This window comes from Suncus etruscus, chromosome 1 (genome assembly GCF_024139225.1).
Source record: "Suncus etruscus isolate mSunEtr1 chromosome 1, mSunEtr1.pri.cur, whole genome shotgun sequence".
NCBI lineage: Eukaryota > Metazoa > Chordata > Mammalia > Eulipotyphla > Soricidae > Suncus > Suncus etruscus.
In genome coordinates, this window is record NC_064848.1 from 153840373 (window position 1) to 153865985 (window position 25613).

Genomic DNA, 25613 nt, shown 5'->3' on the forward strand with positions numbered 1-25613 from the left:
CCTCCAAAAGGGGAGGAACTACCCTTGGGCGGAAGTGAGCCAGGCGGAAGTGGACGGTCCCTGCCGCTCAGCCTCCCTCGGTGGAACGGCGGCGAGCAGGCGAGCTTGAGCCAATCAGCTGCCGGGAGGGGCGGGACTTCCTGCGCGGGAGCTGGAGCGAGCGCTCGGCGGCCGCGCTCTCTCCGTGGTCCCGGCTCTCGTGGCGGCGGCGGCGGCGCGGCGTCTCCGTGAGGAGGCGCGCGGGGACATGACGTCAGCCTCCACCAAGGTTCGGCAGCCCTGGCGGACAGCGCTCCCTGGCGGCCGCGGGAGGGCGCCCCCGTCTTGGCGGCCGGGCCGGGGGCGGGCGGGCAGGAGCCTGGGTGGGGCCAGGGGGCTCGGGCTGGCTGGACGCGCCGGCCCCCCTCATGCTGCCCCGCCCCCAGGTCGGAGAGATCTTCTCGGCGGCGGGCGCGGCCTTCACGAAGCTGGGGGAGCTGACCATGCAGCTGCATCCCGTGGCCGACTCTTCCCCCGCGGGGTACGTGAGCGAGCGAGCCCGGCTGCACTCGGACCGGAGCACGGACGAGCAAACGTCAAGTTTCCTAACGCGCCTGCCACCGTACTGAGAATAGTGAATGAATGAATGAATGCATGAGTGACCTACTAAAAACCGACTAAGGCCCCCAAGCTGGACTCATTGCACAGCTCTCCCCTGCTGCAACCGGCAGACCGAAGACCACCGCCCAACCTCTATGCCATCCCCCAAGCATACAAGATGCCCACAGACTGTGGTGGACTAAATTCCGGGGTTCTCTTTGAACCCTATACTTGATTGGTTTCAGCAGGCTGCTCACAGCGGCTGTTTTTTCGCAGTGGGGGAGGTATCCTAAGGTGGCATCTGTTGATATTTGTGCTTAAAGGGGGTCCTGGAGTTCCCTTGGGGCCTTAGAGCTTGCTTTTTTTCCTTAAGGAGGGCCTCCATGTAAAGGACCCCAAAGATTAGTGGGAGGAAGCTGGTTGCTGTGGACAGCATAGCTGGCTCCACACCCCTCTTCCTCTTTCCTTTTCCCTTTTCCCCTCTGACAGTGCCAAGTGGACCGAAACGGAGATAGAGATGCTGAGGGCTGCTGTGAAGCGATTTGGGGACGATCTTAATCACATCAGCTGTGTCATCAAGGAACGGACAGTGTGAGGGAGGATTGACTGTCAAAGAGGGGGTGGCAGCTTTCTTCCTCCATCCCCCATTCTTCCACCTAATTTCCCCCCCCCCAAGGGCTGCAAATTCATCAGAAGTTATTAAAATGTTGTCATCATCTTCTTTCCAGAATCCAGGTTGCCTGAGATACCCAAACATTGAATTTGATTACGGGAGTTAGTTTTCTAATTATAGAGGCTTTTGAGATACCAATAGTGTTTTCAGAGATAAAATAAATAACATGATATCTGAAATAGTTGATCAAACTACTGTGTCTCAATGTGCTAGGAGATCTCCAAGATTACCTGGTATTCTAATGCATTCATACATCTCTCCCTGGAGAGACTAAAGGCATGGGCATTTTCCATTACTCATTCCACGGACTCTATTTTTCAATTTCCATCCTAACCCAGTTAAGAGTTCCAAAAGATTGGGGCCCTTGCCTAGATTTAGGAGGATACTCCCCTATATTCCCTTAGAGTAGCACATTTTCCCTGCCTCTCCCTCACTTCTTCCCTCAGCCTCTAATCTCCTTTCCTAATCTACTTTCTGTTCTCTTCAGGGCTCAGATAAAGGCCACCGTGAAGCGAAAGGTATATGAAGATTCTGGCATCCCTCTTCCAGCTGAATCACCCAAGAAAGGGCCCAAGAAGGTGGCATCTGGTATCTTGTCACCTCCAGCTGCCCCTCCACCTAGCAGCTCCAGTACCCCTGATGCTGGGGGTCCTCCTATAAAGAAACAGAAGGCTGGTGAGGGCTGTAGAAATACTGCCAATGGGGTTAAAGTACCATCTGAGGTGAAATAAGACAACTGGGCTTGGGTTCAAGAAGAAAAACTCTCTCTTCCCCTCCTAATGAAGGTTTCCAGAGAAAGTTGGGTTGTGGTGGGAGAGGAGAGGCAGCTCATAGTTTTGGGAATCTTGGGACAGTCAGGAAACCTAGAATCTAGCTTATGCCCTCCTCCCAGATGTGACTCTGAGTGCTCTGAACGACTCTGATGGCAACAGTGACCTGGTGGATATTGAAGGGCTAGGAGAAACTACTCCAGCCAAGAAACTCAACTTCGATCAGGGTAGGAGTCCAGTCCCCCTCCTCCCACACCAACTGAAGGGTTAGAGGAGAAAATACTCACTTTGCATGGGTGGGAGGATCTCAGCAGGAACCCCTTTCCTGGTACAGGGGTTTTGGAAGAGAGCATGATTCTCATACCCAGTGACTGCTGGTGGGGCTGTTATGGACAGAAGTTAGGTTAATATAGAGCCAAGGACTGGGGAGCATACATCTCCACCCATTTTACTTACTGTTCCAGACAGCCTGACCTTGGGTTCTGGCCTTCTCATGACCTCCACTGATCCTGTTCTACTGTCTCGATGAACCATCCACCTCTGACCCCTCTCACTTTGCCCAGACCTGTGGAACACCTGGGACTCTTATCAATGCCTGCATGAGAGAAAGTCAAAAGACTTCTGGGGCTTTCTATCCTGCTGTTCTATACAAACACCTGCCCTCTGATCCTTTTGATCCATCAGTTGGATATTTTTATAAAAAAATTAAATAAAAGATTTCCCTCCCACCTTGATGCCTTTGGCCTAAAGTTATTCAATGACCAAGAGAGATCTTCTTACCTTTTGCAGCTCAGCCCTCTGTCAGTTGCTCTGACCACCCTGCCTGGAGCAGCACAGTTAATATTGGCAAACTCTTCCCAGTGCCAATATTTCTGTGCTGCTAGAGCCAGGGGTGGTTGTGGACAACTTTACATTCTGGAAAAAGAACTTGATTCCTAGGTCTCTGAAAGAATATTACTGAGGCTACCCTAGGGATTTTAGGGAGGGTGAGCTCAATATGTTCGCATTGTCCACTCTCCCTCCTCGCCTCGCTTATCTCAAAAACTTTTGTCAAGGAGCCCCTACATGTTTTTTTGTGTTATTTCTCCAGCGTGGACTCCTAGGGTCAAGCCTCCGCGGTGCCTCCCCTACCCTCACTCTAACACCACAGTGTGGTTTGGACGTGGCCACAGAGCCGTACAAACCACAGTGTGCTGCTGGAGCGGGAGCAGGACTGGGCTGGTTGAGAGGAAGGAGCACAATAAAGTGTTATGAAGACTCCACCACCAAGAGCAGGAAGATGGGGACATTAAAAGGCCATGCATGGCCCTAGAAGGGTTGTGGGGGGGAAATGGGGGATGGGCTAGGAGCTGAGAAAACAAGAGGGGCCATATGGGTGAGCTTTTTGCATAAGCTTGGAAATACCTTCCTTCTGTTAGAATTCCACTTGGGATCCCTAGGGTCAGGGCAGAGACAGAAGAAATAGGGGGTGGCTGTGGGGACCAACAGTCTCCTGACTCAGTGAGAGCAGGGACTCAGCCTCCTACATCCCTCTCTCCCCGCCCTGGGTGAGAAACACAAGAGAAAGCCAGGAGAGACAGAAGGCCAAGGATAGCGTTGGGAGTTGGCAGTCCAGAGGTGGTGGGGCTGGAGCATGATTGGGAGAGGGGGGCCGGAAGTTGCTCTGGGGCCTGGGCCTGCTACAAGATGGAGGCCAAAAGAAGGAAATGGAGGCCAGAGGAAAAGGGGAGGAGCAGGCCCAAGAAGAAGGCCATCTGAAGCTTGGGGCCTGGTATTCAATCCCCAAGACTCTTCTCCCTTCATACGGTCTTAAGAACCCAAGTCCCACCCCTTCCAACAACCCCCATCAGTCCATCCACCATGCCCAGATAGGCGGGCCCAACCCAGGGAGCCACGTTTAAGCTGAGACAAACATGCCTCTCCCCACCCCCCCTCCTAGGCCTTCTCTAAGCCTTTTCCTTCTATCCAGGACTTAATTTTTTTACATGTCCTACCACAAAGGAAAATCCAGGGCCTAAAATTTCTTCCATAAGCAAAGCAATATTCTCTAAAATCTAAGAGCTGTTCTTCTACCTTTACTAGCCCTCTTTTCCGACACACCCCCCAAAACATAGCGATCAAAAAGATGAGTGTAAGCATCTTTACAGGCCCTGGGGGGTGCCTGTCCCCTCCCCTCAAGGCCTCTGTCTTCCCTACATCAAACTCTGCCAAGTCTTCCTGTGCCTTATTCACCCTCCATACCCCCAACTGAACAGCAACTCCTAGCTCCCACCCTTGGCAGAGCTTTTGTGGGGAAGAAACAAATCAAACAACTATACTAACGGCTGGGGATGTTGGGTGGCCCTCTGGATTTCAACCTTTGGTTTCTATCTGGGCTGCAATTTCAGAATATAAGAAAAAGTATTGCCAATCACCCCTATTTCTAAGACCAACCCCACCCCAGCAAGCACCTCCAAGCCTCCCCCCAACCGCCATGTCTCTCCTGAAAACAGGGGACACTTTCCTCCCCCACTTACCTCAGCTACTCTCCCCTGAGATCCTGGGCCCCTATTTTGGAAGGAGCAAAAATTTGGGGTGCTTCCCTCACATTTGGGGTGCAGCAGAAAGGAACCTCCCCAGTCGCATCGCTGGCCTCCTTCTTCTTGGCTGGCTCAGGGAGCAGGGAGTGCCCTAAGGAGGGGGGACCCCCCACAAGAGAGCTCAGGAGGGGTTCCTCCACTCCTAGTCAAAACTGGGGACACCCCCCAAAACTCGTCCCAGCCCATCCGTCTCCAACTCCGCGGGAGAGGCAGCAGCAATGCCCCAGTCAGATTCCCCCAACATTACATTCCTCACCCCACCTAGAGGGGTCCCGGGGCCCCAAAAAAATCCCCAAAAAATCTAGGATGTTGGCAGAACAGTCCTGCACTAGCTCCCCAAATTTGGGGTCCTCATATAGTCCCGTTTTTTCAGGAAAATTCTTTCTTTTGCAAGCCTCCCGCCAGCCCTGCCCTGTCCCGATGCCAATTTTGGAAGTCACTCCCTCCTTCCTCCTCCCGGTCTCTCTAGCCCCCCCACTACCCTCCCGCTCGGGAACTAGGGTCCAGGACACCTGGCTTCCAGACCCGGGGCACACTTGGAAGGGTTGGGGGCAGGAGGTCAAACTCATACCCCTTAACTTAGGGAAACAGGAAAGCCCGATCCTCCCTCCCCTCCCCCAGCTGGTCTCCGTGGTGGTTTAGGAAAGCCTGGAGGACTGGAATCTGCCATTGCTGTTGCACAGGCAGGTTTTTTTCCTGGGGGTGGGAGGGAGAGAGGGGAGGAGAGCTGAGAAAGCAGGGACCCAGGCTGTGAAGAGCCTTATGCCCTAGCCCCTGCTGCGGCGGTGGGGGGTGGGGCTCCCCCCAATCTTACCCACACTCCTAGTCCTCTGTCTACTTTCTATTTGGGTCTCTTATTCTAGAAAAACAGGGTACAAGAATCAACTCTTTGCACCCTAGCACAACCTCTCCATGCTTCAGTCTCAACAGGTCAAGCTGTTTATTACAAGACACCCCACTTTTTCTAACTTCCCCCAAGCGGAAGTATGCTCCCCAAAAGAAACTGGGGTGTAGAGTATCAAACAAACCATATCTTCTTTGGATTTAGCCATGCCACAAGAAAATGAGACGATCCTCTTTTTCCAAAGTTCTCCTTTCAAATCCTGGACTCATTTGGAAGTTCACTGAAGATTCCTAGAATCTAGGATAAGAGGGCATTATAAGGAAAGAACATTCCAAACCAGTAGCTTATGGAGCCTCCTTATTAAGCCCGTCTTTCACCATTGCTCAACCCCTCAAATGTACCCAAAAAGTTACAAAATATTCAAAATAAGAATACTCCAAAACTTTAACTTCCTTACTGTTCTGAGGACCTCATCATTAACCTTATTTCTTCCTCCCAACAAACTTCTTGGCGGTCTACCTATAAAAATAACCTCAAAGTGAGTTTTCTTGCCCTTCAGAACCCATAGTTATACAAATTTCTAAAACTAGCTCTAAAGTTTCTATTATGTTCCATCTCACCAATTTTTAAAACAAAAATTCCAAATTGAGTTCATATCTCTTCAAATATAATCTGACCCTTGAAACATTTGACCCCTAAAACACTTCACCCGAAAACCAGCATGACTACACTGGAGTTAAATTCATCATATATACATGTATATATATATATATATGTCAATGACTATGAATCCCAAAAATAAAACCATTATCCACCTTCCAAAGAATACCTGGCAGATTCTCCAGATAGTCCAGCATGAAAATCTCCAAACCAAGGGTATCAAAAACAGCTACAAGTCTCAAACTTATTTATTTATATTTATTTTGGTTTTTGGGCCACACCCAGTGGCACTCAGGAGTTACTCCTGGCAGGCTTAGGGGACTATAATGGATGCCGGAGATCAAACCCAGGTCAGCTGCATGCAAGGCAAATAGCACCCACTGTGCTATCACTCCAGACCTCAAACTTACTATTGGCCTTTCATCTGAATGACCCTCAAACCTACTGTGCCCAGACCAATATATGTTCAGACTCCATAATAAGCACAGAACCCACAATTAACTAGGAAACAACATAAATTCTAATTCCAAAGGGAACCCCCTAGTTTAATTCTCACACCCAAAGTGGGCAGTAATCAAAGCAATCCTTACCACCACATTCATTTATATCTAGAATCCCCAATCAGTCCAGTTCCCTGTTTCTCAGCAGTACTTTTTAGGCACCAAATGAAGATACCCTCAAATCTGATGAGGGATGGCCCCAGGTCCATGCTGTCTCACTGATCAGTTTTCCTGAGTAACTATGGACTCTCCTAAACCCAAAGGCAAGGGGCGACCTGCATGGCAATTGGACTCAGTTCTAGCTCTTCCTTTTCCAAATAAAATTTATAATCCCCTAAACATGTCTCTCTTCACTCACACACACACACACACACACACACACACACACACACACATACACACACACATACACACACACACACACACACCACAGCACAACACAAATTAGGGCATGATTCTTTTCTTTAAAAACAGAAACTTCAAATTAGGGTTTCACTTCTCTCACTTCTTTTATCCTGAAGAATCTGCTTGGTCCCCCTCCCCCCCTATTTTGGGACTTGGCCCCCCTCCCCCCTGTTTTGGGTCTATAGCCAGCAGTGGTATCCTGGCTCTCTGCTCAGAGATCACTCCTAACAGGTTTTGGGAGACCAACCATATGGAGTGCTGGGGGTCAAACCAGGGTTAGCTATGTACACGGCAAGCACCCTGCCCACTATACGATCTCTCCAGCCTGCTGATTTTGCTTTTTAGTTTGTTTGTTTCTATTTTGGGCTCACTTCCAACACAGGGCTTACTCATTACTCAGGGAATCATTCCTGGCATGAGCTGGGAGTAGGGGTGGGGCTTAGGTGATCATATGTGGTACCAGGAATCAACCCTGGGTCAGCCACAGGCAAGTCAAGCTCCTTACTTACTATATTATGTCTCTGACCTTCTTATTTGACTTCTTTTTTCCCTTCTGTTTTTTTCACCTTTAAATGCATTTGGATAGGAGCTGAGGATGTGGCTAAATGGTAGATGCATCTCATGTGTGAGGCCCTCACTTCAATAAACATATCAAAATCAATATATAAACAAATATAAACGTATCTGGATAATAGTGTCCAGTTTACTTTGGAAAAAAAAAAAACCCTGACTCACCTCTTCGTTCCACCCACTTCCCTTGCTCTCAAGGCCCTAGGTCTTCTGGATCCAAAGGGGAACCCGAGCCTCAAAGTCCCCTCTGTCTCCTAATGTCCTTTCATCCAATTCTAGCTCCTCCTAGGAGACAGAGGAACAAAAGAAACCAAGGTTTTTAACTGTCCACACCACATGAACCCAGGTCTCCGAAGATCCTGCCCGGTGTGGACACTCAATCGGTTAGTGCTCGCCCGCCCCCTCGTGGAAGAAGTATGACATTGCTGAGCGTTTCCTACTTGCCGCACTGGAAAGGCACCCCGCCAATTTCGGAGAACCACCTAGTGGGTACCCAAGGCCTCAAAGAAATGGTATTGGTCGGGGCGGAAGAGCGGTTATGGGGCGCGAGGAATCTCTCTGGAGCTCTAAAAGGATTCAGAAAAGAGCGGGAGCGTAAGAGGACGCCTACGTCCCGAGCATCTCCAGACCCAGCACCAGGGGCTTTCCCCACCTCCTCGACGGGAAGCAGCTGCGGGAGCCATCCGGTCGCAGGACAATGGAAGGAAACCAACTAGGAATCATATCCGCTCCCTCCCTTGCCCGCCGGGTCAGAGGCACCCTTTTTGTAGACCTGGCTGGAAGAGGCTAGGCTGTCTTTCACACCACACCGTTTCCCTTTTGGAACCCTATATATTGCACCATTGCCTTCCCAGATTGGCGCCTCGTTGGGTTCCCTTTCTTCTCCCTTAATGCTGTACATTGGAAAGGGGTTCTGGTGTATTCACTCACTTATAAGTTCCTGGTCTCTCCTTCCAAAGGCCAAACACCAAATTTCTCTGATCCAGGCTCTCCGATGACCCAGGCTGCCCATCTAGGACCCACCTTCATTATTCAACCTCCGCTCCAATCCCAACATCCCATTTTCGGTCCTAGAGTCAGTGGCCCAAGATCCTCTAAGTTACGACCACCCGTCATTTCTGATGTCCTGCCCTCGACCGGAGACCCCGCCTCGGGCTTGCCATCTGGAGAGGCAGGGAGGAAGGAAGGATGCAGAGCCAGGCGTTCACCCCACCTCCACCCCGCCCCCCAATCCCGGGCAGATAAAGGAGCCAAGGCCAGGAGGGAGCGAGACCCCGCCCCTTCTGCGAACTGAAGCAGCCCCTGCTGGACGGGGGTAAGAACCAGCGACCCAGGGAGTTCCATTCTAGGGTCTCTGAAGAGGGCTGGAGGGAAGGCCAAGCAGCAGATGGTCTAAGCTGGGGGGCCCTTTCTGAACAGTAATGGAAGTCCCGGGATGGGGAAAGAACCTTTTTTGATTGCGATATGGAGAGATGTGGAGCAAAGATAGACTGGCGTCTCCAATCTTCGTAGGGCACCTTGAAACTAGGACTTTCAGGGAAGTGGAGGTGAAGATGAGCTTGGATACTGGAGTAGCACTAGGAGTCTAAGGGCCCTATGGGCCAGACTCCCAGGATCGAACCTTCTCAAGGGTACTAACCTCTTGCTGGACCCTAGCACTGTGGAACATAGGATAGAAAAGCCAGTGACAGGGCGTGGTGTGTGTGTGTGTGTGTGTGTGTGTGTGTGTGTGTGTGTGTGTGTGTGTAACATAGGATAGAAAAGCCAGTGATTGTGTGTGTGTGTGTGTGTGTGTGTAACATAGGATAGAAAAGCCAGTGATTGTGTGTGTGTGTGTGTGTGTGTGTGTAACATAGGATAGAAAAGCCAGTGATTGTGTGTGTGTGTGTGTGTGTGTGTGTGTGTGTGTGTGTGTGCTTAGAAGACAAAAAAGAACACCATGGCTGAAATGAGAAAGTGTGACTAGGGACCGGAGGCTGGGATTTAGTTGTCCGTCAAGCTGAAGGGGAAAGATGGGAAGACAAGGCATTTTAGGGCTGCCTGGATAGCCCAGCCCTTTCCTTAACACCCAGGTCTGCACTGCTATGGATTCCACTACTACTACAGAGGGAGCACTGGGCTATGTCCGCGAGTTCACTCGCCACTCCTCGGACGTGCTGGGCAACCTGAACGAGCTGCGCCTGCGTGGGATCCTCACTGATGTCACGCTGCTCGTTGGCAGACAACCCCTTAGAGCTCACAAGGCCGTTCTTATTGCATGCAGGTTTGAAGGGACTGGGCCCTGGGGTGGGATGCAACCAAATGGGAAAGGTCCTTGGGAGAAAGCCAAAACAAACCTTCCAGAAATCTCAGCTTGAGGCCCCAAATTCCCGGAATTGAGGGGTGGTGGGAGTAGGGGAGACATAGGTCAGGCCGATCGCAAGGAGGAGGGGCATCTAAGGACCTTAGCTGGCTTTCTGCACAGGTGCAGCTCCTCCGAGTTCCCCAGGCCCTAACAAGAACTATCTGCCCTCTCTCCAGTGGCTTCTTCTATTCGATTTTCCGAGGCCGTGCAGGAGTCGGGGTAGATGTGCTATCCTTGCCTGGGGGCCCTGAAGCTGGAGGCTTTGCACCTCTACTGGACTTCATGTACACTTCACGCCTGCGCCTCTCTCCTGCCACCGCCCCAGCAGTCCTTGCAGCAGCCACCTACTTGCAGATGGAGCACGTGGTACAAACATGTCATCGCTTCATCCAGACCAGGTGAGCAAGATTTATGTCGGTGTTCTCCATGACATCCCAGATGTCAAAGGCAGATGCCAAGATTAGAATACAGCACTAACAGCCACCACACTTTCCCCAGCTATGAACCTCTGGGCATCTCGCTGCGACCCCTGGAGCCAGAACTCTCCACGGCTCCAACCACCCCTCCATCAGGCAGCCCCCTCTGCTCCGAAGGGAACCCATACCCACCTACTGAGTCTCGCAGCTGCAGCCAAGGGCCCCGCAGGCCAGGCAGCCCAGACCCCAAGGCCTGCAACTGGAAAAAATACAAATTCATCGTGCTAAATTCTCAGGCCTCTCAAGCGGGGAGCTTAGCAGGGGAGAAGAGTTCTGGTCAACTTTGCTCCAAAGCCAGGCCCCACAGTGGAGATGAGGCCTCCAACAGTAGCAGAAGCAGCAGCAGCAGCAGCAGCAGTAGCAGCAGTGAAGAAGGACTCATTCTGGGTCCCGAGAGCAGGTACAGAAATTGAAACTCCAAGAACTGAGAGACTAGCCTCAACTAGGAGGCAGAGACATTGGGCCTGGGTGATCAGGAGGGAGGGCATGAAGTGGATTTCAGAAACACTGGTTCACCTTAGGATCAGAGGTCAAGTTTATTTGGTGGGGTTAAACTTTGGTAGCACAATTGAATCTAGCTCATTAGTCAACATTGGCTAATTTTCAAAGAGTTGATTGATATTTGGCTCCAAATTCTCCAGGTTCTCTTAACCCTTATTTCTGAGTCTTGCCATCTGCCTAGGCTCTCTCCAACTGCTGCATCTCTGCAGTTCAAATATGGGGCTCCAGCCTGTAACCCTCATCTCTTCACAACCCGGGTTCAAGATCTCAGTGGATCACCATTGGAGCAGGCTTTTCCATCACCAGGTAAAAGATTCCTTCTTTATCCTTTTGTGCTTTTTCCCCTATGACTATGCAAAGCCAATTTGAGCCAAAACTTCTCTGGAAAATCCTTATTACTACAAATTCTATAAACTAGTAAATGATAAATATCCCATGATTAAACCTCACTGATCATAACATCTAGATATAGAGACCAGGAATCTTTTATTTTATTTATTTATTTATTTATTTATTTATTTATTTATTTATTTATTTTTGGCTTGGTTCTTGTTTGCTTGGTTTTTTGGTTCACAACTAGCAGTGTTTGGAAATTGCTCCTGGTGGTGTCCAGAGGGGACTATATGGTATTTGGAATCAAACTCAGATCTCCCACATGCAAAACTTGTGCTCCTATCTCTCCAGCCCAATACATATATTGATTTTGGGGCATAATTGCCGATCCTCAGGTGCTCAAGGGATCATATGTGGTCCTATACTATCTTTTCAGTCTCAAATAATATTTTTTTTATTTTGGGGCCATATTGACTTACTTAGGACTTACTCCTGACTGCACTCAGAAATCACTCCTGTAGTAATTGGGGACCATATGAAGTGTCAGGGATTAAACCTGGGTCAGCTGCATGTAAAGCCTTACCTGGTCTACTATCTCTCCAGCCCAATGTGTATTTTTGGTTTGAAGGTTTTTTTGTTTTGTTTTGTTTTGATTTTGTTTTTGAGGCAGGGCACAAATGACTGTCTTCAGGGATCACTCCTGAAATCTCAGGGGACCATGTGGGATGCCAGGAATCAAACCCAGATCAGCTATATGCAAGCAAGATAAGCACTTGCCTTACTATACTATCTCCTCTACCCCCACAAATTCATGAGCTCCCAATGACTAGCAAAGTTTAGAAACTTTGGGCTTATTCTCATCCAAGGCTGAGTCATCAACCCAAGATTTGTCACAGCCTTGGATAGCTTGTCAACCAGAGTAATGCAAAAACAAGGGAAAGAAACAGAAACTCCTATTTTATTTTATTTATTTATTTAGTTAGTTAGTTTTGATTTTTTTGGCCACACCTGGTGATGCTCAGGGGTTACTCCTGGCTCAGCGGGGACCAGAGAGATTGCATAGTGGTAGGGTGTTTACCTTGCAAGCAGCCAACCCAGGACCAACTGTGGTTCGATCCCCAGCGTCCCATATGGTCCCCCAAGCCAGGAGCGATTTCTGTAACCCTTGAGCGACACCAGGTGTGGCCCCAAAACCGAAACAAAAAAAAAAAGGAAAAAAAGAAGAAAGGGGAAGGAAAGATTTAAGGAAGGAAGATAGGAAAAGAAAGCTAGCTAATGTGTGGCTATGAGAATTCACTAATATATTCACTGGTCGCTATTACCCATCCCCAGAAAGTGACCTTTTCAACTGCCAGAAGTGTGAGGCTGCGGCAGGGTGCTCATCGGGTCCAGATTCCTCGTCTCCTAAAGACAAGGACAAGCCCTACAAGTGCCAGCTCTGCCGGTCTGCCTTCCGATACAAAGGCAACCTGGCCAGTCACCGCTCTGTGCACACAGGTAAGGGGATGCGAGGAAGGAGAGGGTCCGGCCTTCATTTACATCGTGGCATCCGGGCAGACCCTACTACCACCGCCACTTCTTCCTGGCCTGCAGGAGAAAAACCCTACCACTGCTCCATCTGTGGAGCCCGCTTTAACCGACCAGCCAACCTCAAAACACACAGCCGCATCCACTCGGGAGAGAAGCCCTACAAGTGTGAGACGTGCGGCTCGCGCTTTGTGCAGGTAGAAGGCCCGGCTGGCTGGGGTCCCTCCGAGGCTTGCAAGATGGGCCAGAAGGTGGGCGGGCTTAGCGGGGCGAGGCTGGGGCTGGGGAGTCGGGCCCACCCCGAGGCCGGTGCTCAGGGCTCCCTCCTCCCTCCAGGTGGCGCATCTGCGTGCGCACGTGCTGATCCACACGGGGGAGAAGCCCTACCCGTGCCCCACTTGTGGAACTCGCTTCCGACACCTGCAGACCCTCAAGAGCCACATTCGCATCCACACGGGCGAGAAGCCTTACCACGTGAGTGAGTCCCCGACCGGCCCGCCCAGGCCTAGAGCCGCCCAGGGCTTGCAAGTGGGGTTAGGATTTAATCGGAAGCAAGGGGTGGAAACTCAGGGTAGGAGCGAGATTCCTCCCGGCCTGCATGCACCCCCACTGGGCGCTGGGAGGAACCCCGGGCTCGGAGAGAAGAGTCTCTGAGCGCTGCCCGGGAAAGTTGCACAATCAAAAGCAAACAGGAAAACAAACGCATTCAGTGGATTCTCTTAGAGCCTCCTGGTGAGGATGGGAAGCTCTTCCTTGAAGATGTGGGGAGGTTTTACCTGAGATGATTTGGGAGGATCCCTGGACTAGCGGGCTTTCCTGCAGAGAGCTGAACTGATAACCAGTTTGTGGCTGCAGAGGGGCCTGACCCAGCTGTCCTCCACACAGTGCGACCCCTGCGGCCTGCATTTCCGGCACAAGAGTCAACTGCGGCTGCACCTGCGCCAGAAACACGGAGCAGCGACCAACACCAAAGTGCACTACCACATGCTGGGAGGACCCTGACTCAGCGCCACTCAGACTGCTCTTGCCTCCTGGAAGGCTCAGGCTTGGCTTCCTCTCCAGCCTGAGCATGGGAGTGTGCAAGAATCCCCTTCACCCCCTACTCCTTAACTCCATCATAAACTGTCACCTAATTTTCTTGTGGGAAGAGCAGGGGTGGCAGATCCTGGTCGATTTGCCTCTGTTTTGCTGGTCAAAATCTCTTCCCACAATCAGGATTTCTAAAGAGAGCAAGCTGAAAGCTCAGAGAGGGAAGAAACTGCAGGCCTGGTTTCAAGAACCGTCTTCCACCTGCAGTCTCCCAACTCATTAATTTTATCTGTAAATATAATTTATTGAGGCCTTTGGGTGTCACCAGGGCCTTTCCTGTTGCATCTCCCAATCCTACCATTATGTGATCAAAAGTGACCTGACAAAAATGAGGTCACTTCTCTGCTGGCAGAGATGAACACTTGCCTCCCTCCTTCAGCTTGAGTGTTTTATATTATTATTGTTGTGACTTCTATCTTTAGAATTGTTTATTCTATGTTTGCTTATTGGTTTGTTTAAAGTGGAAGAAAGGGATTCTTTGTGCTCTTGCCCCTCCAATTTTAGGCCTGGAACTTTGTTATATGGCAGCTTCTGAACGCATGTGGATTAGGGAAATGGATCAGGAGCCCTTTCTGGCATTCTAGGCATTATAGGTTCTCTAGCAGTTAGAACCAGATAAAAATATTTTTTCAAGGGTTATAGAAATGGAATAGTGCTTCCTGGAAGCTGTGGCCAGGGAGTGTTGCTGGATTTGCATCATTGTAAAATGGAGCCTGGCTGTCTTTTTTGCAAGGAGGGTATACTGCCCTTGTAGTGTGGTCATCTAGGTGTGGCTCATTCTAGCATGCTACAGCCCTCCTAGGAGTTTGTAATAACATAATCCTCCCACTGGGCACTAAGCACTTCATGTGAGAGACGTCTGTGATCCCTTTTCAGAAAGGATACAGCCATTCTGATTTTTCAAGAATGATTTAGAAAATAATTATGAAAATATTTATCATGGCTAAATATTAAAGAGTGGGGAGCCATTTTTAACTGCAATATATGTGTATTGGAATGTTCCTTAGTGTTATCTCCCTCTAGACAAACTCTTCTAATGGGTGTTTGGACATCTTCTGGAAAAAAGTCTCCAGATACCAACAACTTCTTTAGCTCTATAAGCCACAGGTACATGGTAACATCTTTACCTTTAAAATGCTGGGTTAGGGAGCTAGAGATTCCTTAGCACAGAGAGCAGAGCACTTTTCTTGTACAGGGCTGGCCGAGTTCTAACCCTAGTATCCTATACAGTTCCCTAAATACCACCAGGAGTGATACCTGAGTGCAGAGCCATGAGTGAACCCTGAGTACCTTCGCTCAGGGTTTTGTGACACAAAAACTAAAATAAAAAAAATAAATCTGTAACCTGATTGTCTCATCACTGTATTTCTGTCTGGAAACAGTGAATGCCCTAGAATCTTTCATAGAGTGAGAAAAAGGACTGAGTTCTGTTCAGAGTTCGTGATATTGTTGAAATTAGTGAGGGTGGATGATTTAAAAGACTGAAGGGACAAAGTCTCCTAGTAGTTGACTAAGTAGGATTAAGAGGTTAAGTGAGCCAAGTAGGTAGAAAGGAATAGGATTACCTCTTAACTAGGCAGAATGCCTGAAATGTTAGATGATCCTTTGAGACTGATTTATAGTCCTGCCTCTGTTGCCCTGGGACTGTCTGATTATGAGGTAGAGAATAAGAAGCACTTTGACTTTTAGGTAGAATTTCCTAAGATATAGCAGTAATAGAAAGCTACCCTTCTCTCTCTTTCCTATGTTGGGGGAAGGACAGGAAAGCAGAGGAAATAGATATTGAAAGGAACCATGGTTTTTTATTTAACAGATTGATGATCTGGTGGAGATTGCCTGGGGAGGAGGTCTTGTAAAATGAGATTTTCAGAAGAAGCATCCAGTAATGCCTTCGTGTCCAGGATTTTAGTCGTGGGGGAATCTGGGAAGTGGGGCCTGCAGAGTTTTGAGGGAGACAAGTTCTTCCCTCATAGATACTCTCTTGAATTCTGTCCCTGTTCTACTCTTCCACCCCCCTAGTTACTTTAAGTAGCTCTTGTTCTCTTCTCTACCCTTGCCTTCCGGCTCATTGTGTTGGAATCAGTGACTTCTTGAAGTTTCTCCGGAGCCACCTGCATCCTGCTGCTCTGAAGTCAGTTCCTGCCTGAGAAGTGGAAGTAGCAGGGTGAAACCAGGAAGCCACTAATAATACCAAGAACTAGGGGATGCATCTGCTAGTGATCTTAATGCTTAAATCACTCCCTACCACCATTACCACTGCCAAGAGAAATAGCATTTGGGTCCTATGAGGACAGTAGGGGCTTAGAGGTTAGTGAAAAGGCTAAATGACTAGAGCCAAAATGCCAAGTTCACCCCTTCCCCAGAAGCAGTGTCTTAGAATTTCTCCAATGTCTAATGAATAATTCTCTCCAACCCTTTCCCCTGTCTTGTATATGATATGGGTGGCACAGCGTGTGTAGGGGACTTTATGATCACTGATATTGATAAGTTATCTCCGTTTTGGATTTATATTCCTCATTTGTGAAATAAATCCATTAACATGGTCTCTGAGATTCTTTCTAACATTATTACAGTTTGTTAATTCCACAGACATTGAATTTTTTGATCTTTTAAAAACCCTAGACCTGGGGGCTGGAGAGATAGCATGGAGGTAGTACATTTGCCTTGCATGCAGGAGGTTGGTGGTTCAAATCCCGGTATCCCATTTGGTCCCCAGAGCCTGCCAGGAGCGATTTCTGACCATAGATCCAGGAGTAACCCCTGAGTGCTGCTGGTTGTGACCCAAAAATCAAAAAATAAAAAATGCAAGACCTGGATTTGATTTTTTGTTAAGAAAAAAACGGAAAGATAGTACACGGTAGGGTACTTTTTTTTTGGTAGGGTACTTTTTTGCATATGACCGACTAGATTCTATCCCTAGCATCCCATTGTGGTCTCCTGAGCCCTTCCAAAGTGATCCTTGAGCATAGAGCCCTAAACACTGTTGAATATGACCCAAAAAGAAAGAAAAAAAGGACAGAAGGAAGGGAAAATTTTCACCCTAACTCCTATTACAGCTTATTCCACTGTTGAAAAATATATAAAACTAGCTAACGTTACTTACTTCCAGCAGTTAGACCCTAAACCAAGCATTTCAGCACTTAGATTTTCTAAAAACTCCTCTGACAACCCCTAATTTAAGAAATATTATATCAAAATCTCTTGACCAAGTTAAGCAGAGGTAAAATCAAAACCTGCAACTGTGATTTGATTCTAAAACTTAACTTTTATTAACCCATCTGTTAAAAAGATACACTAATTTCTATCTTTTTTGTAAGAACCAAAGTTCTTACTCTACTCACATGAACAAACAGAAAGAGTTGAGAGTTAAACTTACTTTTTTTATTTTATAGAAGATTATGTCTTGGTGTGTTTTTGAAAATTAAACATCTGATAGCACAGTAATAGGGCATTTGCCTTGCATGCGGCCGACCCAGGGGGACCTGGTTAGATTCCTGGCATCCCCTGACTGGTCCCCCAATCTGCCAGGGGCTATTTCTGAGTGCAGAGCCAGCCCGGAATAACCCTTGAGCACTGCTGGGAGTGGCTCAAAAACCAATCAATCAATAAAGCTTAAAAAATAAAAATTACACATCCATCCTCCCTACCCGCACTCTTCTGATATGTTTCTGTCTCCACTGATCTGAATGAGACTTCTGCTCAAGATTTTAAAGTTAAAATAGAGAGCTGAAGTATGAGTTAAAAAAATAAGTTGAAAAAAGAAATAAGTTGAAGTCATCAAGGCGATGAAAGATGGAGGGCTTAAATGTTGGTTGGGTAGAAGGGGCTGATTACTCCAGCGGTAGTTTTGCTTTCTTTCAAAAAGCGTTGTTAGGAAGTGGATAGAGAACAAAGGAAGGAGTAGGTAATACTGGTGTGGCCCTGAGCTCCCACAGCCGCCCTTCCTCTCTCTGGTTATTTTTGGTCTTTGTGACCTGTAGGTTTCCTGTTAGCTGGAACAGAGGCACAGCGACTTGTTCTCACCACAGAATAAATGCCAGAAATACAGCAACCCATTCCTCTTGGCCTTACAACCCCCCCCCCCCCCGGACTCAGGGATCCAGAATGTGCAGTGTTAGTGGCCTGCAGTCAATTTCTTCTTTTTTTTTATATATATATTTTTGGTTTTTGGGCTACATCCTATATCAGTTTAGGGGTTACTCCTGGTTATGGGAACGCCAGGGATCGAACTAGGTCCGTCCTGGATCAGCCCCGTGCAAGGCAAACGCCCTACCACTGTGCTATCTCTCCGGCCCCTCGTCTTTTTTTAAATTGCCATTCATAATCTCTCTGCTACCCTTCATCTGACCATGGAACTCTTGGATTCTTCACTTATCAAGTGTGTTTTCCTCATCGGAAAGGATTTTATTTATTTACTCATTCCTCTTGAGCTTCTTAACGTGCGGGTGGGTCTTCGTGCTCAAAACTAGCAGCAGGTACAGGCTGGGCCAGGAATAAGAGATGTCTGTACCGCAGCAGGTAGGGCTTCAGGTGTGACGTGGGGCATATTTAAAGCGGCCTCTCAGAGTCCCTCCAGTACGCATGCGCCCAGCTCCCTTCTGGGTCGGGACTTGAGCTCTAAGCCCCGCCCCGCGTTCTAGCCCCGCCCCCTGCCCCGAGCCCCTGGTCTTCCCTGGCGAGAGCCACGCCCTGCGAATGTCCACCAGGTGCTGCGACTTGCAGTGATCAATAGATCAAATAAAGAATCCACGCGGGGGCTCGGGGTCGAACCCAAGGACGTTTTCCCTGCCGGAGAAGGACCCCTGGACTCTTCCGCACGGCCTAAGGTGGCTCAGACCCAGGCTCGCGCCACTAGGCCTTCGGAGCCACGCCCCCGGGCTCTCATTGCCTGCAGGCGTCGGCCGCGGACCTGGCCCCAGCCCTCGGATCGCCCATCTCAGCATCTACGGGGAAGGGTGGCGCCGCCATCTGCCTCGTTGCAGCTTTCCGGGCATCATCGGGCTCTTCCTCCTCCTCGCATTCCTGCCGGGTGTGCTCGGGGCCTGCCCGGCCGGGTGGGGGACGGAGGTAACCAGGTGGCATGTGCTGAGCCGTGCTCCCTGCAGGACCCAGATCTGGGCCGCAGCCCCCCACCCCCAGCTCTTCCATGGCGCTCAGGACCGAGCCCCCCGACGGGGGCTGGGGCTGGGTGGTGGTGCTCGCGGCGTTCTTCCAGTCGGCGCTGGTGTTCGGGGTGCTCCGCTCCTTCAGCGTCTTCTTCGTGGACTTTGTGGCGGTGTTTGAGGAGCGGGCTGCCCGAGTCTCGTGGATCGCCTCCATAGGGATCGCGGTGCAACAGTTTGGGAGTGAGCGATGCGCCTGGGATCCCCCGCAGGGAGAGGGAATGTGGAAGGCGGGGACTTGAGGGGTACGGTACGGGAGGGAGGGTTGCCGGAGAAGAGCGACTGAAGTCTTGCAGAACCCCCTCCTTTCCCCAGGCCCAGTGGGTAGTGCCTTGAGCACGAAGTTCGGGCCCCGGCCAGTGGTGATGACTGGAGGTATCTTGGCTGCACTGGGGATGCTGCTCGCCTCCTTTGCTACCTCCTTGACCCACCTCTACCTCAGTATTGGATTGCTCTCAGGTGAGACCATAGGCAAAGACAGTCAAAACTTCCTAAGCAGAGACAAAGTTTGAATTAGCACTTAACGGCTTGAAGGAAATTCTTAAAAGAAATGATTGCAGAGATAAGCAATGGTTGAGGGAAATAGTGAGCTGGAAAACTCAGAAGTGATGAATGCAGAATATGCAAACCAGGACTAGCAGTACTGGCTTGTAAAGGAAAGAATTGCTATAAATCTAGTCAGATCCCGGCATCCCATATGGTCCTCTGTTCCTGTCAGGAGCGATTTCTGAATCCAGAGCTAGGAGTAACCCCTGAGCGTGGCCGGGTGTGACACAAAAAGCCAAAATAATAATAATAATAAATAAATCTAGTCAGGCGATCTCTCGAGGATAGATAGTACAGTGGGTTTGCTTTTTGCCTTGCACGCAGTCAGTCCAGGTTGGATCCCTGGAATCCTGTATGTTGCCTCAGCCCACCAGGAGTGATTCTGAATGCAAAGCTATGAGTAATCCCTGAGCATTGTCAGGTGTGGTGTTAACATCTACCGTACAGGAAAATGCTTCAGAATTTTATGCATCTTGACAAAGATCACAGTCATGAATGGTAGAACCCATGTGTAACTAGAGTTCTGTGTTAAATTATAGACTTAGCTTCCACAGTCCCATGAGGCATATTGCCCCTATTTTGCAGATGAGATTAAAGCATTGGAGATAAAGTAAAACATTCAAGGTGAAAGCTAGGATTGTAACCCAGACCTGTTCTATGTTCTGTTGCTGGACAGTGCTGATTATTACCAGATGCCCCGAACTCCCTAAAAGCCCCAATCTCCCCCCTTTTTTTTCCTTTCTAACAGGCTTTGGTTGGGCCTTGACCTTCGCTCCGACGATGGCCTGTCTGTCCCGATACTTCTCTCGCCGGCGATCCCTGGCCACAGGGCTGGCACTTACTGGAGTGGGCCTCTCTTCCTTTGTTTTTGCCCCATTTTTCCAGTGGTTAATCATCCACTATGCCTGGCGGGGAGCCCTAATGCTGGTATCTGCCCTATCCTTACATCTGGTGGCCTGTGGTGCTCTGCTTCGCCCACTCTACCTGACTGAAGATCCTGCTATGGGTGGCCCTGGGTCCCAACTTGTCTCCTTGCTTCACCATGGCCCCTTTCTCCGTTATACTGTTGCTCTTACCCTGATCAACACTGGCTACTTCATTCCTTATGTTCATCTGGTGGCCCATCTCCGGGACCTGAATTGGGACCCACTTCCTGCTGCTTTCCTCCTCTCAGTGGCTGCTATTTCTGACCTTGTGGGTCGTGTGGTTTCTGGATGGCTAGGAGATACAGTCCCAGGGCCTGTTGCACGACTCCTCATGCTCTGGACCACTCTGACTGGGGTGACTCTGGCCCTTTTCCCTGTGGCTCAGAGTTCCACAGCCCTGATGACTTTGGCCATAGCCTATGGATTCACATCAGGGGCCTTGACCCCAGTGGCCTTCTCCGTGCTGCCTGAACTGGTGGGGACTGGAAGGATATACTGTGGCCTGGGAATGGTGCAGATGGTAGAGAGCATTGGAGGGCTGCTAGGGGCTCCTTTGTCAGGTAAGAGGAATGGGGTGTCTAAGTGGGCTGGTCTGCCATGTCATATAGTCAGGGTTGGGGCCATTTCTCATTAGAGTATGTGTATTAGAATATGTGAATTGTTACCTCTGGGGTAGTATATAGTACAGGGCCAATCAAAGCAGCCCTGAAGTGAGATCATTGTGAAAAAGAAATTAGGTCTTTGCAAAGACTAAGATGTATGTGGAATCTCTGGCAAGTACCTCGCTACAGCTTGAATTTTCAGAAGCTATAGCTGGATATGCCAACAAACATGCCAGTATTTGCCCTTTCCCTTGGCCCACTGGGCCCCAAGCCCAAGTGTCTGTATCATCTGGTCAAAGTTCTCCTAGCTCCAGATGGCATAACTTTCAGACCTTTAAGCATTTTCCTATTAACTATTAACTTAAGACGTTAAAAGTAGATCACGGTTGTAGAAAGGCACAGATTCACCAGTCTTTATCTGGATCCCCTTTTTCAAACCACAGGTGGTTTGAAGCTCCTTTCTAAAGGTAGGGAGGAGGCTTAGATTACCTTGTGATGTCCCTTGAGAAATCAGAAATCTCAAACTCAACAGTCTAACAGTTGGATTTCCAACCCTCCCAAGATGATGAGTTACGGGATGATTTTCTTCCCTTCTCATCTGCATCACCAAATGTGTTTGATTCATTTATCTGTGGAAACAGATCTCCCATGTGTATCCATTTTCTCTCTTGGACCCAGGCTACCTGCGGGATGTGACAGGAAACTACACAGCTTCTTTCGTGGTGGCTGGGGCCTTCCTTCTTGTGGGGAGTGGAGTTCTCATCACCTTGCCCCACTTCTGCTTCTCAGTTGCTACCTCCAAGCCCCAGGACCTTGTAAGAGATGCACTGGATATCAAAGCTCCTTTGTCCAAGGAGGGGCAGTCAGACCCAGGAAGTCAGAGTCTGGCAGCACCTGGTCTACTCCTGACTAATATTGGTACTCACAGAACCACAGAGTCTTAAACATCTTCACCTGATTCCCCCAGGGCAAACCTGGGGTTACTATGATGTGTATTCCAACCCTTTGTATTTTCTTAAGACTCTTCTCTTCTTTGCTGCCACCATCTTTCCTGAAGGATTCAGGAGTTTGGTTCACTGTCCTTGAAAAATCAAAGATGAAGAGACTTAAGATGTCCCACAGGTGCTCTCTAGTGTTGCCTAAGTGTCTTCTCTGATGAGAGAACTTTGGGAGTAGGATGCCTCTTTGAGATAAAATTGAATAAGAAAACTGGGTAATGAGAACCTCAAAAAGTGCTGGGGCCCATATGTTTGGTTGGTAGTTGAAGGTCATGGCTGGGAATTGCATGGGAAAGTATCTAGGAGCTCTGATGACACAAAGAATTTAAAGCCTGGACTTTGCTTTGTGGACCAGCATTCTGCCTAGTGACCACCCTGTTTCCCACTATCCCATGTGACTTAGAACTGAAACTAGAGGCCCAGAGAGATAGCATAGCGGTGTTTGCCTTGCAAGCAGCCAATCCAGGACCAAAGGTGGTTGGTTCAAATCCCAGTGTCTCATATGGTCCCCTGTGCGTGCCAGGAGCTATTTCTGAGCAGACAGCCAGGAGTAACCCCTGAGCATCGCCGGGTGTGGCCCAAAAACCAAAAAAAAAAAAAAAAAAAAAAAAAAGAACTGAAACTAGAATTATGGGAACTCAGGTAAAAGAATAGTTTGGAATGGGGAGCAGAAGCCTGGATCTAAGATTCTTCTATTTCCTTCAGGCCAGCTGAAGGAGACTGATAAGCGGGAAGGAGTTCTCTGGAAGGTCTGGATGGAACTGTGGGTTGGGCAGATAGCACCCAGGAGCACCCCTTCTCCCCCCCCCCCCGCCCCCAACAAACTGAAGGTGACTAACAACATACCAAAGAACTCCAATCATAATGGCAAAAATTTGGGCAAAGAGAACTTGAATGGCTGGATAGAGACCCTTCCCCTCTTCTAGGCCTTAGAGGGATTCAGTTCCTTCCAACCTTATAGATTCCTTAAGTAGAATGTTCCAACGTCTGTCCTGCATTGGCCAGCGATTGGAGCTTACTGGAAAACTGGATAGAAATTCTTTATTGGGGAAGGTTGGAGTGCCATGGGCCACTTCTCTTGCACATGGCATCCCCATTTTGTCCCTAAGGACAACCAGGAGTGATTCCTTAGAGAGCCAGGAGTAACCAACCCCTGAGCATAGCAGGGTGTTGCACAAAAACCAAAAAGGAAAAAAAAGAAAGAGTACTTTATTTGGGAGAGGACTGATTGTTAACAAGTGGTGTCCAGAGTGGGGTGAGGTCCACCTGAGGAGGGCAGAACAACCTGTGGAACAGGGAGTAGCTCTCCCCTCTCAGCGGGAGGGGTGGCTGGAAGTGAAGTTGACCTGCAGGAGGGCAGCGCAGTGGGCAGCCCCATATAGACCAAGCTACCAGAAATTATGAAAGAGCCACATACAAGGAAGGAGGCAGTGAAGTCTCCTGTCTCGTCTCGCAGGAAGCCTAAGAGGGAAGAAAGTGAGAGGCCTGAGATCTGGGTGATGGAGGCTGATTGCCAACAAACCCACTGCCTGGGCTCCTTACCTGACAAGGGAGGGCCCAAAAGCCCTCCAAGGCTCATCAGCATCATCACCAGCCCTGTGGCCTGTACAACACCTCCGATGCCCACCAGCCCTGGGAGCACACCGAACACCAGTGGGGCATAACTCCCAGCGCTCAGTCCGTATGCTCCAGCCGCGGCCAAGAGGGGACCCCCCCAGCTGTCCTCATTGCCCACGGTTGGCACCAGCCCCACCGCCAGCAGCCCCAGTCCCGTGAGGGCTCCGAACACGGCCAGCAGTCTCGGGAGGGGCACCCAGCCCTGGTCTGCCAGCCACCCGCAGACCAGCCGGGCGCCGGCATCCCCCACTGCAGCCACTGCCACGACCAGCGCGGCCCCGTAGCCCCCCAGGCCGCGATCTAAAGCGTGCGGGGCCAAGTGCACGTAGGGCACGAAGTACCCGCCCCCTATCAGGGCAGTGCCCAGGGCAAACACCAGGAAGGCGCGCCTGGAGAAGAGACCCAGGCCGAGGGCAGCCAGGGGCCCTCGAGGCTTTGCTGCGGGGTCCCCGCTGAGCGCGAGGGGTCGGAGCAGGGCGCCGCAGGGGGTGAGGTGCAGGGTGATGGCGCCCAGGAGGAGCAAGGCTCCCCGCCAGCCGAAACTGTCTAGCAAGAGCTGCAGGGCGGGCGCCAGGAGCAGCGAGGAGGCCCCGTTGCCGGTGAGTGCCAGCCCCACGGCCAACACTCGACGGCGGGAGAAGTAGCGGGAGAGGGTGCCGATGGCCGGGGCGAACACCAGGGCCCAGCCGGAGCCTGGAATGAATGAATGAATGAATGGGAGGAGCGCGTGAGGGGAGCTGGGAACTTCGGTGGGGAGGATCGCGGGGCTGGTGGGAGCCTCCGCCGCCCCTCCCGGGGTCCTGCCCCGCGACCACCCCCTCACCCGCAAGGAGGCCCAGGCCGAGGTAGAGGTGCAGCAGGCTGCTGGCGAACGCCGAGAAGACCAGGCCGAGCGAGGTGAGGACGCCCCCGGCCATCACCACGGGCCGCGCCCCCCAACGAGTGCTCAGGGCGCTGCCCACTGGACCTGCAAGGCAGCGGAGTCTGCACAGGACACGCTGTGGGGCGCCCGCCCCGGCCCAAACTGCGGGCCTCGAACCCCTGGCCCCGGAGCTCCTCCCTTTGACAGCAACCCCGTCCCGGAGCTCCCGCGGGCCCCACCTGGCACTGCCCCGGGTTGCATCGCCCACCCCCCCCCCCGTGCCCGCCTCACTGGCTGCCTGCTGCACGGCCAAGGCCAGGGCGCTGACCCACGCGGTGTCCTGAGCGCTCCGGTCGAAGTGCTCGGCGAGGTCAGGGAGCACCAGGCCCAGGGAGCGCAGCAGCCCGTAGGAGAGCCCGTTCACCGCGAAGGCCGCCACGGCCACCACCCAGCCCCAGCCCCCGTCTGGGGGACCGGCCGGCTTGGGCGTCATCGCCGTCGGGGGTGGACGGGTGGGTGGTGGGCACCTGCGAGGCGAGATGGCACGTCTGGCAAGCCTGGCCTCCCCGCTGCTCCGGCCTCTTACCCGAGCCGAGAGATGGGGTGGTGGTGGGGGACGGCCCAGGCCTAGCAACGCTAAGCACCCGGCGGCTCCGCGGCCCCTTACCCGGCCTCCCGGGGTGTCGGGGGCAGGGGCGGCGCGGACAGGCTCGGCGGGCCGGGCTCCCGGGGAGGAGCGAGGCGAGACGGAGCCGCGCGTGGACGGCTTTCCGAGTCAACAGCCTCCCACGGGGGCCGGAGCCACCTGGGGCGCAGGGGTGCGGCGGGCGGCGGGGGAAGGGAACGCCAACCAATCGGCAGGGCGGCGGGAGAGGCCGGGCGCGGCGTCCCACGGGGATCGAATGTTGCACCCCGGGCCCGCTGGAAGGGAGCGGCGCGGGGAGAGGGATGCCAGCGAGCCCGCCCCGCCCCGCCCTGACCTGACCCCGCTGCCCGCGGGGAGCGCAAGTTGGCGGACCAAGGGTGGTCCCCCCCAGGCCGAGGTGGGGA

At 51.0% G+C, this 25613-nt stretch overlaps 4 protein-coding genes across 7 annotated transcripts; 3 read left to right on the top strand and 1 right to left on the bottom strand.

The window, feature by feature from the left end:
• The first annotated feature begins 136 nt into the window (after positions 1 to 136).
• On the top strand, positions 137 to 2750 carry C1H17orf49 (chromosome 1 C17orf49 homolog). 3 transcript variants are annotated; one of them, XM_049775604.1, is made up of 6 exons: positions 137 to 268; positions 426 to 520; positions 1069 to 1170; positions 1740 to 1927; positions 2145 to 2249; positions 2487 to 2750. In XM_049775604.1, the coding sequence occupies exons 1-6, from the start codon at positions 248 to 250 to the stop codon at positions 2549 to 2551; spliced, it is 576 nt and encodes a 191-aa protein (XP_049631561.1). In that variant the 5' UTR covers positions 137 to 247; the 3' UTR covers positions 2552 to 2750. The 3 variants fall into 3 exon arrangements, with proteins under 3 accessions (XP_049631561.1, XP_049631564.1, XP_049631570.1); XM_049775607.1 differs by having other exon boundaries at positions 2491 to 2750; XM_049775613.1 differs by lacking the exon at positions 1069 to 1170.
• A 6032-nt stretch (positions 2751 to 8782) lies between these two features.
• Positions 8783 to 13846, top strand: BCL6B (BCL6B transcription repressor). Its single transcript, XM_049776033.1, has 9 exons — positions 8783 to 8895; positions 9653 to 9843; positions 10101 to 10322; positions 10423 to 10800; positions 11083 to 11207; positions 12567 to 12731; positions 12828 to 12958; positions 13098 to 13235; positions 13647 to 13846. Exons 2-9 carry the CDS (start codon positions 9665 to 9667, stop codon positions 13761 to 13763), a joined length of 1455 nt encoding a protein of 484 aa, XP_049631990.1. The 5' UTR covers positions 8783 to 8895; positions 9653 to 9664; the 3' UTR covers positions 13764 to 13846.
• Positions 13847 to 18891: 5045 nt separating this feature from the next.
• On the top strand, positions 18892 to 22076 carry SLC16A13 (solute carrier family 16 member 13). The gene is made up of 4 exons (XM_049774943.1): positions 18892 to 19195; positions 19328 to 19471; positions 20307 to 21044; positions 21765 to 22076. Exons 1-4 carry the CDS (start codon positions 18997 to 18999, stop codon positions 22028 to 22030), a joined length of 1347 nt encoding a protein of 448 aa, XP_049630900.1. The 5' UTR covers positions 18892 to 18996; the 3' UTR covers positions 22031 to 22076.
• Positions 22077 to 23276: 1200 nt separating this feature from the next.
• Positions 23277 to 25362, bottom strand: SLC16A11 (solute carrier family 16 member 11). 2 transcript variants are annotated; one of them, XM_049774770.1, is made up of 4 exons: positions 25208 to 25362; positions 24525 to 25090; positions 23627 to 24394; positions 23277 to 23545 (listed from the first exon to the last, which is right to left on the bottom strand). In XM_049774770.1, the coding sequence occupies exons 2-4, from the start codon at positions 25054 to 25056 to the stop codon at positions 23316 to 23318; spliced, it is 1530 nt and encodes a 509-aa protein (XP_049630727.1). In that variant the 5' UTR covers positions 25057 to 25090; positions 25208 to 25362; the 3' UTR covers positions 23277 to 23315. The 2 variants fall into 2 exon arrangements, with proteins under 2 accessions (XP_049630727.1, XP_049630736.1); XM_049774779.1 differs by having other exon boundaries at positions 25231 to 25337.
• Positions 25363 to 25613: the final 251 nt, after the last annotated feature.

What these genes read in the sequence shown, in the direction of transcription:
- C1H17orf49 (XM_049775604.1), top strand. Translation starts at nt 248, where the DNA reads ATGACGTCAGCCTCCACCAAG. An exon ending in TGACGTCAGCCTCCACCAAG is followed by an intron (nt 269 to 425) that starts GTTCGGCAGCCC and finishes CCCCGCCCCCAG; the next exon opens with GTCGGAGAGATCTTCTCGGC. An exon ending in GTCATCAAGGAACGGACAGT is followed by an intron (nt 1,171 to 1,739) that starts GTGAGGGAGGAT and finishes TGTTCTCTTCAG; the next exon opens with GGCTCAGATAAAGGCCACCG.
- BCL6B (XM_049776033.1), top strand. Translation starts at nt 9,665, where the DNA reads ATGGATTCCACTACTACTACAGAGGGAGCACTGGGCTATGTCCGCGAG. An exon ending in CATCGCTTCATCCAGACCAG is followed by an intron (nt 10,323 to 10,422) that starts GTGAGCAAGATT and finishes CACTTTCCCCAG; the next exon opens with CTATGAACCTCTGGGCATCT. An exon ending in CGGGCGAGAAGCCTTACCAC is followed by an intron (nt 13,236 to 13,646) that starts GTGAGTGAGTCC and finishes TCCTCCACACAG; the next exon opens with TGCGACCCCTGCGGCCTGCA.
- SLC16A13 (XM_049774943.1), top strand. Translation starts at nt 18,997, where the DNA reads ATGGCGCTCAGGACCGAGCCCCCCGACGGGGGCTGGGGCTGGGTGGTG. An exon ending in CGCGGTGCAACAGTTTGGGA is followed by an intron (nt 19,196 to 19,327) that starts GTGAGCGATGCG and finishes TCCTTTCCCCAG; the next exon opens with GCCCAGTGGGTAGTGCCTTG. An exon ending in CAGTATTGGATTGCTCTCAG is followed by an intron (nt 19,472 to 20,306) that starts GTGAGACCATAG and finishes CCTTTCTAACAG; the next exon opens with GCTTTGGTTGGGCCTTGACC.
- SLC16A11 (XM_049774770.1), bottom strand. Translation starts at nt 25,056, where the DNA reads ATGACGCCCAAGCCGGCCGGTCCCCCAGACGGGGGCTGGGGCTGGGTG. An exon ending in CGGCCTGGGCCTCCTTGCGG is followed by an intron (nt 24,395 to 24,524) that starts GTGAGGGGGTGG and finishes CATTCATTCCAG; the next exon opens with GCTCCGGCTGGGCCCTGGTG. An exon ending in TTTGGGCCCTCCCTTGTCAG is followed by an intron (nt 23,546 to 23,626) that starts GTAAGGAGCCCA and finishes CTTCCCTCTTAG; the next exon opens with GCTTCCTGCGAGACGAGACA.